This window comes from Acomys russatus, chromosome 2 (genome assembly GCF_903995435.1).
Source record: "Acomys russatus chromosome 2, mAcoRus1.1, whole genome shotgun sequence".
NCBI lineage: Eukaryota > Metazoa > Chordata > Mammalia > Rodentia > Muridae > Acomys > Acomys russatus.
This window is the reverse complement of record NC_067138.1, coordinates 20223234-20237501: the sequence shown is the minus strand read 5'-3', so window position 1 is coordinate 20237501 and position 14268 is coordinate 20223234. Positions and strand designations below refer to the sequence as shown.

The 14268-nt window shown below is 42.8% G+C and overlaps 1 protein-coding gene across 3 annotated transcripts in view; it reads right to left on the bottom strand.

Annotated features, from left to right (window-relative positions):
* The window catches only part of Ncoa2 (nuclear receptor coactivator 2), a 249110-nt gene that overhangs the window by 77041 nt on the left and 157801 nt on the right, over positions 1–14268 (bottom strand). For all 3 annotated transcript variants that reach the window (XM_051158936.1, XM_051158944.1, XM_051158951.1), the window contains exons 3-4: positions 8719–8823; positions 5633–5805 (exon numbers count right to left, since the gene is read on the bottom strand). In XM_051158936.1, the coding sequence (XP_051014893.1) occupies positions 5633–5805; positions 8719–8804 (259 nt within the window). In that variant the 5' untranslated portion in view covers positions 8805–8823. The remainder of the gene's footprint in view (positions 1–5632; positions 5806–8718; positions 8824–14268) is intronic.

The window sequence follows — 14268 nt, the reverse complement described above, 5'->3', positions numbered from 1 at the left end:
CTGACTTTGACCACTTAAAGTTCACCAAAATTGGGGGCTGGAGGGATGGCTCAGAGGTTAAGAGCACTGGCTGCTCTTCCATATGTCCTGAGTTCAATTCCCAGCAACCACATGGTGGCTCACAGCCATCTATAATGTGATCTGATGCCCTCTTCTGGTCTGTAAGTGTACATGTAGATAGAACGCCGCATATTAAACAAACAAATTCATAAGAAAAATGCTCTTTTAAAAAGATCATCAAAATTAAGAGTGAGCAGGGTGAAAAAAAAAAAGCTAGTAATTGAGACCTAAGCTATATGTGGTGTGAAAGGACTGTCTGTTTAAAAGGAAAGTTAGAGTACATGTCACTGCAGTCTCCTGTCATTCTCCAAATACTGAGGTCTTTGTAGTGTCATATTTGACAGGCAATCCAAAACTCTGAGCTTTACTGTTGGTACGGGCACCTCCAGATGCATGCCAACTACATGTCAAGTCAGCTAACCCAGCTCTTCCTTCCAGCAGATACTTGCCCATCACTGTAAGGTTTCACCACAAGACCACCGCCACCACCCCATCCCCCACTAAGTCTGGCTTACAGACAGCCCCACTGTGAACGAGATTTGCCACCAGTTGTTTTGCTACGCTGCTTGGTGACAGCTGTGACAGAGACTGTACTGGCTTTGAGTAGCCAAACTCCTAGGCTCAGAGCTTTGCACATCTAACATACGGCAGGGACGGAATGGACAGGAAGGGAGTGTAAGCTCAGCAGTTCTGCACTCGGCTTGTGAGCGCCACCGTTAGCTCATTGCCCTGACTACTCCCCTTAGTCCATGCTTTCCCTCTCCAGGGCAGACTGTCATAAAGGCAGCTCTGTGAGTGGGTGGGGCAGAAGGTATGTAGCACATAAGTTACAAATGAGAATGACATCTACACCTCTCATTACTGTAAGTAAATGGTCACTTGAGCCTCGGAGAATGTTCCTATTGATTTTTGCTGTGTTCTTGTGTTCCAGCTACCCTCTGATTACAACTGATGAAAGAATATGGACGCTGGTTAGTTTCTACTTAAATTAATGAATAAGACAAGAGAGTCCATGAGTGACTTTTCTGCTGTCTGATAGCGTCTGTGTATTCATGGGCCAGCTATCTACAGTTAAGTATCAACCCTCCCTACTACCATTAAGTCTAGAGTGACAGCATCAGTAAAGCACAGAGTGTCCTAGTCCTGTGGGAGGGACACACTCTTCACGGTGGAACTTCAATACACCGATGCCACACTATGGACCCTGAGTTTGGGAGTGGTGCTCAGTAGGTGCCACAGAGGCACAGGGTTAGCCTCTAGAGCACCACAGTGCTGTGGAGCAAAGCAATAAGAAACCTTGAATGCCATTTTCTTTACCTTTGTTGGTCATACCATCCTCCACATCCATATGGTTATTAGAGATGGCTATGCTTAACAACTGACTTGCATAGTTTAAAAAACTTTTTTTTTTTTTTTTGGAGACAGGAGCTTAGCTATCCTAGAACTTACTATGTGGACCAGGCTGGCTTCGAGCTTAGAGAGATCCACCTGGCTCCATTGTGCTGGTATTAAAGACCCGTGCCACTACGTCCGACTTAATTTTGCTGACTCCAACAAACCACTGCTACCCTCCCCGCCTCCAGATACTTCTTCACTTTGTGATGCTATCCTATTAGCATGCTTGAAGCAATGTAGAATCCCAAATTATCATGTCAACACCACATACTAAAATGTTACCACTGGAATAACTGTAATGAAAAATTTATGTGACATTATATCAGCACATTGTTTTGAAATATATTCTTGAACATTTGATATGTGCCTGTTCACTAAAATTACACTAAAGTTTGAAACCAATTCTCTAACTGATAAATAAATCCAAATCCAAATATAATGCAATGAAATATATATTGTGATTTTTTAAAAAACACAGTGTCTCATATAGCCCAGGCTAGTCTTAAATTCCCTATGAATGCTTGGAGACCTGATCATCCTGCCTGTAGCTCCCAGGTGCTGGGATTACAGGCCTACAGACTAATATAATTTTTGAATGATAAAACTCACTTTAATGATCTTGGAAGAAAAAATAGTGTGGCTACTTTGGAGAGCAGAGAAGACATTACATTAAATAAGGCAGCAGAAATGGTCTGAATTTTAAAACTTCCTCAATTTTTCTAACCATTTTAAGTTTTGATTATAGTTTCATAACATAAATAGGAATTACCATGCATTTTCTACAGAATAATTTTTTTTTTTTGCTAAATGGAATGAAACTGGATATAGTAATCCAAAATAAGACTCTATTTCTCCTCTTATTTGGCACTCTGTGCAATCTGGCGGCAGCAGCCCCTTCAGTTAAGGCAAGTTAGCTACCAAGACAGCTCTAAGCTATGGAGGAGGCAGAGAAGCACCTATCATCACAGAGAACACAAGGAAACATCACATGAACAAGCTGTTGCGATGGGGCCCAGGGCAGCTCTGAGGCCAGGCTGCCAGGATTCCAACCTACGCTTTTCCTTATAGCACAGGGTTCTGCTGCATACCCACCCCATGTCTAGGGTTTCCCATCCGGAAAGGGGGAAACAGTAGCTAAGCAAACCTAAGCACATAACAAGGCACCCAGCATGCAGAAAGTACTGGCTGCTACTGAAAGCTCAAAAGAGACTTTAGCCATAACATATGGTCTCATTTCGTTACTGACTTTGGTAATAACTAAGGCTCTAGGGATGTGGGCCCACAGAAAGCCAGCGATGCAAATGGAATTCCAAATGTAATGGTGATCACATCACTAGCCTTGTACCCAAAGCCCTGCTGTTTCCTTCTACAGGGTACCTCCAGAGTGTAGGCTCTTCCATGTTTGTCTCTTTGAGACAGTTTTATCATGCAGCTGTGGCTGGCCTACAACTCTATGTAAATCAGGCTTGACCTTGAACTTGTGGTGATTTTCCTGCCTTTGCCTCCCACGTGTTATCACATCTGGCTTGAGTACAGCCTCTAATAATGGTGGTCTTCATAAAGTTTTATGTCTGAAACAATAGTTATTAATTTAAACACCTGGTAATTCTCACTACAAATTCCTGTCCTATAAGCCATTTAAATTTTTCTTCCTATTTTTCTCAATTTACAAGGTGTTTGGAGAGTTGAGGGACAGAGCTCACAACATTGGGCTGTCACACATAACTGGGGACAGTTTCTTCAAGATGAGCCCTGCTCCCCTCCTTGCTTAGTGGTCTTCAGGACAGCATCTGAGACACAGCTTAACATCTCTGAGCCAAACACGCAGGCTTAGTGTATCATCAACAGTCCTCTCCTCAGTTCTTGAAGTAATGCTATTTAGGCTGACAGTGTGACTGACTGAAATACAAGGTAAGTTTGGGAAATCATGGGAAGGTGGTAGTTGGGTTTTATTTATGCTTATTTGTGGGGGACAGTTTGGGACAGAGAAGACGCAGTGAGAGGGACGGGCTCAAGTCTGACATATGAACCGTGGCTGGCTGTTGGCTACAGACAGAAATCAAAGTGGCCTAAACGGATCTATTCCCAGAGAGTTCTTTGACACTAGAAAAAATTTAAACTTAGTTTTTTAAACCGCTCTGGGAAGCAGGCATGAATAACCACTGGCACCTACCTTTCTTCTGTTTTCCATCCTAGCTGTGCAAGGATCTTAGGCGCGTTTGTTTGTTTTGTTTTGTTTTTAAAGTGTCTGGTTAATGTGGAAAAGATAACTACACCTACTAAACATTTACTGTGACAGGTGTCGGCTGAGTGGCTGATACCGATCATGCTTTCGTCAGCAGCCACGTGTGGTCATTGCTCAATTATCTTTGAGAGAAGTGCAGAGAGAAAAGGCTTTTGAGCAGGTTCAAAGGGCCCTTCCGTGCACGGGAGCATGCCTAGCTCCTGTCTGATGTGACGACTAAACTATTGAGGCAGCAGCACTCTTAAAGCTCTAAAACTTCTCTAAATGAGAAGAACTGAAAAGCAGATTTCTGTCCTTGGTATTTAACGTTTGTGTATCTGGCACTTAACTTTTGCTTCCCTTTTCAGAACCCATTGCCCTTCAGATTGCAGGAGCTCTGCTGTGAGAATATGACAGCCAGGCTGTCTGCAGTATCTGCGTCTTGGGTGGCTGTGGTATGCGCACCTGATGACTAACACCGCACTGAAGGCATGGCACCGGCCCAGCAGGGCACATCTTAACATGTTTTTTGGTTAGAGAGTAGATTTACCAAGGTTGTGCAAGACCTTTTTAGTAGTTGAAAATACGTCTATGACTGTTTTAAAACATAAAACTAGTAACATGAAATGCTCACAAAATGGAACCCTTCAAAATTCTTAGAAACCTGAAACACCAGGCTAACATTTTCTATCACGATGGCATCAGCAACCAGAAGCACACATCCCCTGGACTGCACACACTTCCCCCAGCACTTCTCCTGAGAGCTCAAAGAACATCGCTTGAGCCCTTTGCTGAAGTCAAAAAACGAACAAGGCGCCAAGCTGATTCAAATGTAGCTGCTAAACCCCAAAACAAAAATAGTCGAAATTTTTTGACTGTTGAAATCTACAGCAGGACAATTTTGAAGGAGACCAGAAAAAAAGATTTCTCAGGGTCGGTTGGTATATTAGAAGTGTGTATGTTTTGTGTGTATTTTTAAGTTTGTAGGAAGAACCGTACCTGTAAAGCTGAGCTCAGTAGTGAGTACTGGACAATGCCACGGTGCTGCAATGCTAAGAGGTCATGCTTTATGATCCACAGGGGAAACAGTTTGAGGCTCAGACATCCATAAAGACAAGGACATTATTTTCCTGAAATTGGTTTTTCAACTATGATATAAAAGGCAGTTTAAGAAATACATAAGTTCTAGGAGGATGCACCGAAAGCATTTCAAGAGATAATCATCTGTGGCCCTGAAGGAAGGCAGCCTCTGGACACTTCAGAGCATGCGCCAGCCAGCCCTGGGCACCAAAGCACTGTTCACACATGCCTCAGATTTATTTTTGGCACTACAAAGTCAAATGTGTTTTTCAAAATATTATTTTCTTAATTTGTTTTCTGTAGGCAAAAATATCAAAAAGAGAAACATAAAATGATTTCAGAGAAAAAAAAAAGCGCAGGAAGAAAGCCATCCCGTGGTGATGTGTTTGACTTCACAAAGAATCTTTACTGGCCATTAGAGCCTTTGATGCCTCCGTCACTCAGGGTGTGAAATTCTAATCCAGAAGAAGCACGGCCCGTTGAGGCTATGGCTTCATCAACCACGCTGGCCAGCTGAACCAGGAGGCGCTCCTCCCGCTGCTACTTTGGACATGGAAGACTAGCCCCTCACTTGTGATTGCACCAGCCACTTGCTGTGCGGGCTGAGAAAGCTCTGGGGATGTGGGGGGAGCCAGGGGCACCAAGCTGAGTTCACCAGATGAGAAGTGCCATCACCAGCTCACCTCCGTGGCGTTGGTCTTCAGGGAATCGCTGAATTTTATATAAAGCCTATTTATAAACCCTGCAAGTGATACTTGCATTTGTCTCGCAATGTGACATCATCTCATCAATAATTTAAGCATAAGAAATAGATTCAAGGGACTGAAGGAGTCTTACATACTGGGAAGGACGGAACCGCTCTGGCTCTCTTACCTTGCTCTTTGATCTGGCGAATCTGCTTCACAGTTTCTTTTAAGATTGCACATTTGTCAGGTTTGAAGTTGAAGTTGTCGATATCATTAAAATTTGCAAAAATCAGCTCTGCAAGTTCTTCTATGTACTTATTTTCCTGCTCGCGGTTACGCTTCTCGGTGCTCCTTTTGGGGCTAAGTAGAAATGTGGCATTATTATTTATTTGAAAAAACTGTTATGAAAATGATACACATGCTAAGCTACTCTTAACATGAATACAGACAACAAAAGTTGCCTATTAACTAGAACAGTTAAGATGAAGGTCGAAATTTGTCCTAAAGTGTTGCATGTTTTTTAAAAATTCAAAATTTCACCAGTTTGCCATTCTCTTCTTTCCCTTGTGGGATCACGTCAGAGATGCATTTATCCCCCAGCCTCAGCACAGCAGGGAGGGTGGCCTGTCCCTGCCGCGCCTACAACAGCGCTTTATAGAGTGCGCACTGAGCTTACTGCTGGACAGAAAGAAAGTTTCAAAAACCTTCAAAAAGGCTAGTAAGGGGTTATATTAATAAGAACTCAAATTCTATTTAAGTTTTAAAGAGAGAAAGTTAAAGTTAATTAACTTAATTATAATTGGAAACATGAATACCAATCACTTTTTAAAAATTGTGGTAAACGTACAATGTAATAATTCCTTTAGATTTATTTAGAATGTCTGTGATCCAATCAGGGAAGGTAAAAAGTGCCAACCCAGCTAGGAGCAAAGTGCAAGTGACCCAGGGCTCCACATGTTAACTGTCCATGCCAAATGACAGGCAAGATGCAAACAAATGGTCAGAGTACGACTGAATTTTAAGGAACAGAAAAAAATATAAAAATTGACAAATCTTCTCATTTGAATTTGACAAAGTAACAAAACTCCCACATTCCTCTCAGAAACAATACAATGACTTGCTCCAGTGCAGTGGAGAGGCCAGTGAAATGACCTCCAAAACAAGGAAGAAATGGTCCCTCCTGTTTTCTGTATTTAGCAACTTTCTGTTTTATGTGTAATTATTTATATATAATATGAATTACAAAAAAAAAAAAATCAGCATTCTCATGTTGGAGTCTATTAGTTTTACTTTCTTAAATTAATAAGCCTATGATTTTAACACAATTCTCCCCTGGTGGGGTGCCGTGATTTGCCCAAGATCGCCCAGTGAACTGCAGCAGGGTAGGGAGACGGGCTGCGTTTTCTAGGCTTCACCTCTGCGTGTGCTCCTACTTTATTAAGCAAAGTCACAGGAAGGAGGTGGACGAATAAAGGCTTAGTGGAACCCGGTTCCCTTGCTGGATCCTCCCGCCCTTTTCTATTGGATTGGAAAAGATAAGATATAACTGAAAAGTAGGTGAGGAAGAGAGCTGAGTTACAAGACCCCTCAGACACCACAGGGACGGACCTCCCTCATTTCTAGCACAACTAGGTTAGCCCACACTCCCACTGTATTTTGCCTAGTCTTTATTTATAAGACTAAAAATATCGAAAGTCAAACAAACAAACAAACAAACAAAACCTCTCTTTGTGATGGTTTAAGTGAGAAATATCCCCCATAGGCCCCAGCTGGTAGCACTGTTTATGGAAACTTAGGGGCGTGGCCTTGCTGGAGGAAGTGCGTCACTGGGGGTGGGCTTTGAGAATGGATAGCTGCACTCTACTTCTAGTTTGCTCTCTCTGCTTCATGTTTGTTGTTGAAGATATGATCTCTCAGCTTCCTGCTCCTTCTGCGATGCCTGCTGCCTGCTGCCCTGCCTGCTTGCCATGGCGGAGTCTTAGTCCTCTGGTTGTGGTGGCTCATCACAGGAACAGAGAAGCAAACCAGAACACTCTTCCATCTTTGTTTCCTTTCTGCCTGGCTCTAATCCACCAAAACGGGTAGCAACAATCTCTGTTTCCTGGTTACCCTACAACACAATGCAGATGCTTCCTCCTCTTCAAATTCTTCTTTTTTCACTATAAATACTCTATAAACATCCCTTGAATTTTATCTTTTATCTTTCACAACATCTTTTGGGATAGTATTTAACTTTGTATGTAGCCTAGGTTAGCCTCCTATGTAGCCCAGCCTGGTCTTGAATTCCTCCTGCCTCACCTCATGCCCCAATATTTTAGGAGGCATTTAAAAAAACAAAAAACAAAAAAACTAACCTCACTGTTTATCACAGTTGCACCATGTGTTCCAGGCAATACACCATCTTAAACTGTTCTCTGCAAAAAAGTTCTTCCTGCTCTTTTATAAATCTAAACAAAGGTGCAAATGCCTGCAGCATTCTGCATATACAGACGGTACCATGAGGAAATTCCTGAAGTTAGAACTGCCATTCAAAGAGGACATGCATTTGTAATTGTGATATTGCCAAATTAGCCAACAGGGAAGGCTGGCATAGTGATGCCAACCAACCACATAGTAAGAGGCACAACTTGTTTAAAACTGTTTGTTTTAGCCACTCAAGAACCATAATTTGTTTTCAAGTAAAAAACAACTGGATTTAACACTTCATGTCATTAAAAATATGAGACAAATAAGAACTCAATATCAAACTAACAACAAATTCTTTTTATTACAGAATTTACTGTTAAAATGTTTTATGACCTAATAGAAAAGAAAACATGAAAAACTCAAAGATTATAGCAATGAGCTAACTATGAAAGTAAAATACACAAGGGTAATAAAAAAGAATATGGGGGAATTTCCTTTTCTTTTAAAAAATAATAGGTTCTGCAAATAATTCACATATTCAAAATTTAAGGTAGTACGTATATAAAATTTCATTGTTTGTTTGGTTGGGTTTTTTTGGTTTTTCAAGACAGGGTTTCTCTGTGTAGCCTTGGCTGTCCGGGACCCGCTTTGTAGACCAGGCTGGCCTTGAACTCACAGCAATCCACCTGCCTCTGCTTCCCGAGTGCTGAGATTAAAGGCGTGTGCCATCACAACCAGCCCTAAAATTTTGTTAAAGTGGAAAGCCAAGCACAAATTTACATTGAGAGTAAAATCAATGTAAAAATAACAAAGACACATACAGAAAGCTGCAAGAGACAACACAGTTCTTTTGGTAAATAACCTAACCTGGGTCCAAGCTGGTCAGGACACTCCTTGCGTTTTCTTGTCTCTGCCCTGGACGGGTCAGAGGTATTTTCTCCCATCCCACTCATCTTGAACACATATCAGCAACTAAAACAGAAAACAGGTGGGGAAAAGGCATGAAGAACATTAATAAAGTGTTAGAACATTTTGCTAATGCTTAAAGAATGTTGACTTCAATCAGAAACGTGACACGTTATGGACATACTGTTTTGATACATGTGCATGTAGAATTTCAAATTGAAGAACAGTTTCCCCCCTTCATTTTCAAATTTTGCTTAAACGCTAAGCAAGAACAAATTAGCATTCAGAAACACACAAAGCCTGCCTCTTCACTGGGCCAGGCTCTTTAGGCAGAGACACACTCAACAGCACCCTGAGGCGCTGTCTGCCGGCCTGGGCCCAGCCTGGGCCTGGCCACAGCCTCTGGTTTCAGAGTGCTCCTGTACCATGGAAATGACAGGTGTGGTTAGGGGCTCCTCCTGCTCTCTTTTGTGGGTTGGCCAATGCAGTAGCTCCCCGTGACAGACAACCTAGGGAAGTGGGTGGGAACACTATAAAGGTAGATCTGACCCCCTTGCCGAGGCCCTGCACAAAGCCTCTAGTGCCTCTAAAATGGAGGTTCTTCCTGCCTCCCTCCAGGTTCAAGGCTCACAGCTCCTCCCCCTTCCTCCCTGGGCAGGTCACCTCCCTCTTAAGCTGCTCAAGGTGGCGTCCTTTCTCACAGTTGGCTAGACTTGACTTTTCTTCTAGGTGTAATCCCCAAGGGTCTTGAGAATGGTTGTGGGAGGAGGGTGCTGATAAAGCTCCTGCTTGCTGATTCATTTCGGTGAGAAAATAAAAACTACATACAAAAAGAGACCCAGTGTCCTCACGCTTGCCACCGCCAGAGCCAAAGTGGGACTTGTATGTAAGGAGAGACACAAAGGGCCTATCACAGGTTCAGGGGGGAAATGCTTGAGTTACTTAGGGGGCTTAGTCTCTGCTCGGCAAAGGAGAGCAGCACAGCCCCACGAGCTCGGCAAGTTGTCCCTGGAAACCCGATCCTATGCTTGCTATTCTTCATCCTGAATGACCGCTGCCCTCCTTTCTGTGGGGAAAATGAGGAAAAGCCACTGAGAAGGCGAGGTCAGTAGAAGGCAGGAACCTCAGAAAGACACCACAGACCAGTAGGGTCACCAAGAACAGGGAAAAGGAGCAAGGTGGGCTAACGAAATCAGTTGCGAACAACTGGGTATAATGGCTACCTACCAGTCCGACTGTCTGCCGTCTCCTTGGGTGTAATCCTGGACCTCAGTCTCAGAGACTCCAGTCACTCCTCTGGCCACTGTTCTGATCCAAGAGGGCAGCAGGGCCAATTATACTCTCTCTTTTGAGAGTCACGTGTTTTACAGAACCAATTGTTTTTAGGGAGTCAAACTGAAGAAATGCTGTGTCAGCAAGGGGGCGGTGGCACCAATGGCACATTCAATTTAGGTCACATGCAAAGTATAATCAGAACTGATGTTCCGGCTTCCTGTGGGTGGGAGCAATGTAACCAAGTCCCAAGGTCCTGTTCTGTGCTTAGTTTTTTGCCTGATAATAAGTACTGTATTTAGTTAATATTCACTTCGTTTATGCTATGTACTGGAGCCAATTTACAGATTTGAAGCCCAACTATGGAACCTGCTTTGCCATGCAGCCATGAGCTAACATTCAGGCCCAAGCTTCACGACTTGATTAGCCATGTGTCCTTACAACTTGCTACTTGTATTTTAATGCTGTTCTGCAAAATAGAGTCACCACTGGCATCTATGCTTAGAGGTTGTCAAGAGTTGGAGGAAGGGCGAAGGCCTGGGGCACGGGAGAGGACCCTTGCTCTTCGCGAGCATGCTACTGCTAAGGCCTCTTCCCTGCCTTGTCTGCCATGGGTGAGTTGTTCTTCATCCACTACAGGCCGAGGCTGTACAGCAGAGGGAGAGGTCACAGATCTAAACCACAACTGTGCATAACGTGATTGTGACTTCCCTATACAAAGCCTGCCTTTCTGTCACTGTAGATGGACATGATGAGGAGACAGAGAGATCACTGTTGCTCAAGACAGAAACAGGGTAGAGGGAGATGAATGCACGGACAGGCAACGCTCCAACACTCAGTACTGAGTGATGTGCCGGCTCAGGAAGGTGGGATGGGTGATTTTCCACAGAGGGCCGGGGAGGTACAACAGACAAGACTGAGCAAACATTCGTTCTCACTAACTCTTTCTGAATCATAATTCTCAAGACTTCACTCATGACCATGCGAGGACATCTAGTAATCTTCTAAGAAATGATCTAGTAATTTCTCCCTAGAACCAGCTGTCAACAAGTACAATTCAATCATGACTTCATAGATAACAAACCAAAATCAAACCTTCACTAGACAAACAAAAACAAAACCCACCAAATAGTAGGTGGGGGCTATATTTTTTGGATGATAAAATGAAGCTATCACCACATATATTAAATCATATTACAAGAAAGGTCATAAACCTTCTCAACAATTAAAATAAGTGCTTATAGTCACAGATGGTCAGTTTGAGATTGGACACTGGCTTTAGTGTCGTTCACCTTTCAATTCACACACAGTAACAACAGAATGCACACATACTCCACAACGGGACTTGCGGAGAGAGTGGATCAAGCGTGTCTGCATTCTGGCCCAAGAACAGTAAAACCTCAAAACATGCTGCTGTGTCTTACTTGTCCCTTCTCCAGGTTAATTTAACAAAACACTCCATTAGTACCATTAAGACATCATTTGTTTCCTCCTGGATTTATGTAAGGGCCAAGTTTTCCTTTTTATTATATGATAATTCCTTAAATACATTTTTTACTTTATAAAACCTTCTACTTTTTTTTTTTTTAAACACAATGGCTTTCCCATTTGAGCCCATACATCTTTTGTTTTCCTAGTAATTTTTCTGGATTACAGATCTTAAGCAGACAAATCCACCAGCGGCCACCTGACCATGCCCCATCTGGCTGGCAACAAGTCACTGTGGCACACCCAAATTACTTCCTCTCATCCAGGATAGATAAGAAAAGGGCTAAGGACCCCTACCCCCATGAGAGAGAGTGGATGGGAGAGGGGACAGCTTCAGGTTGGAGCAGGAAGGGAGGAGGGCAAAGAACAGCTATGGCCGATGTCCTGGAGCACATAGGCTTGGGATTTACTTGCCCTTTAGTGGATTAGATAATCTCCACGTCCTATTCTCCACGCCCGCCCCATGTGAGGCCTGAGTACAAGCAATCCTCCTGTAGGACGTGGCAGGGCAGGAATGAGACAGGTAAGATCAATGACTTTAGACTTACTTACGGAAGAACATCTAAAGCAAAATACACTTCAGAGAGACAAAGTTTAATATATTTTTGTAGATCAAAGTCAAAAATTAACTTCCAGTGTAAAAGTGGGATCTGGGAAGTACTGAAGACATGTTCTGCATTTCTGCGTATGTTCAATGTTCCCAGGAGATTAACACTCTGAGACTGTTCGATGTAAACCACAGAAACTGAGCCTGACACACACAAAAAGCGCTAGGTGGCTGACATAATTGTGGCCATCGAGGGCAAACCGGTTTCCACCAGTTGCTGGGGGCTGTGAGGGACAAGCCCGGAGAAGAAGTTTCTATTTGTCCGTTCTTGTTATCAACGGTCACACAATAGCAGCACTTTCACTGTGGCAGAAGCCTCTTCCTCCCATCCCTCCACGTCAGCTTGAACATAGCAGATAGAAGAAGAAAGAGATAACAGCCACAAAATCCAGCAAGCCTCGTTGTTTAAAAGTTGCAATCCTCTGGAAGGGATGAACAATGCCCATAGTCAAGTTCTCAGCAAATGACGAACAGCAATAGAAAATGTCAGATCTCGGTTCAATTAAAGAATGCATTCTTCTTTCATGGAGCTCATCCATCTAACTCAGGAGGCAGCAAAGCTGTGGCTTGCAAAACAGCCTTACCGAGTTAGAGCTGGTTAATCATCCAGAATTCTGCAAGCGACAATGTGCACTTTTATCTCTTATCAGCAAAGGCCATCTTCCAAACAAGGCCTGTAAAACTGTCAGATTTACTGTATGCTGAACAAATTCAGCTAAAGGATAAGTAAGGATAACACGCTTGCTTAAATCTATACACAATAACACGATCAAGCACTCTTCCTAGCTCTAAAAAGAAACAGCTTTAGACTTGGGCCCCTAGTAAGTCACTGACTTTGAGATGGAATTCACAAGGGAGATTTCCTGGGGCAGAGATGATATACACAGAGAGAGCTGAAACAGTTCCTTTAATCATGGGTCACAAAGTTCCTGACATGAAATCAGGAAGGCTTCCTTGTCTCAGGCTTTTACAAGGTTGGCCTAGAACTCATAAAGATGGGTGTGCACCACCGCTGTCCCGTCTTTCCAAGCTTTCTGGTCTCACCTAAGCAGTTGGATTCTGCACAAATCTTTAATGTTGGGGATCCAGTGCCTTGTGAGTGGCAGGCAAGAATTCTATCTGCCTTCGGTTTTCTGAGACAGTGTTGTCTTCTGTAGTTCACACCAGATTTGAACACTCATTCCTCTAGCCTGTCTCCTGAGGGCTGGGAACAAATTTTCAGAAGACCAAGAAATGTTCAAGCATTTCAAAACCACACGTAAGTGACCTTGTTTCCATGGCCGCTCTTGGAGAGAGGTCCCATTGCTTATAGACTCATTGTGCTTCCCCGGTTCATCAAATCATGGGAAAACAGCGGATTCTCAATTCTCAACAGTTCCTCCCTCAAGCTCTATCTACTGTGTTCCAGGGAGGAGGCGCCCATTGTTATACAATCTCAGAATCCTCGGGCCTTCGCTGATACACCTAAGGAAACACAGTATCTAATACTTGAATGAACAAAGCATACTTTTTGCCTGTGAATACTGGGACAGGAAGAAAGAAAGGGCAGACATTTTGGAAATACCTGCCATGAATAGTGTTCATTGGTCAAAATTATCCCAGGCAAATATTATTCTGGTAAGACTCCAACTTTTGCCACCATTTAAATAAACACTCATTTAATGCAGTAAATACGTAGATTATTCAAAAAGTGTTTGGTTCATACAAACAAAACAGCATGACATACACAAATCACACGGAAGCAAAACTGGATGTGAACTCCATGTGGGGTAAAAGCACACAGAAAAAACACATTTTTCTTTCACCAGGAACACAGGGAGAGAAGACACCATGCAATATTTCAGACTTTCATGAGGTAAAATGGTGTGTTATTTTCCTGCAAGGGCATTACTCTTATTATTAGAACACAGGAATACATCAGCCTCATCTTATACAACACTATGGCACTTCTTGGATTTCATGTAAAATTTTAATTTACCTAGGATGTTAGCTTGCCTACATGTATAGACTACAAAACTGATCACCAGTGACAACTGTTAGCTTGCAAAAGTTTAGAAGAGTCATTTCTAATGAATGTATGATGAAAGACAACTTATTTGGAAACAAAGATTCGGTTGAACCTGACTCCTTTACTTAATAAAGAA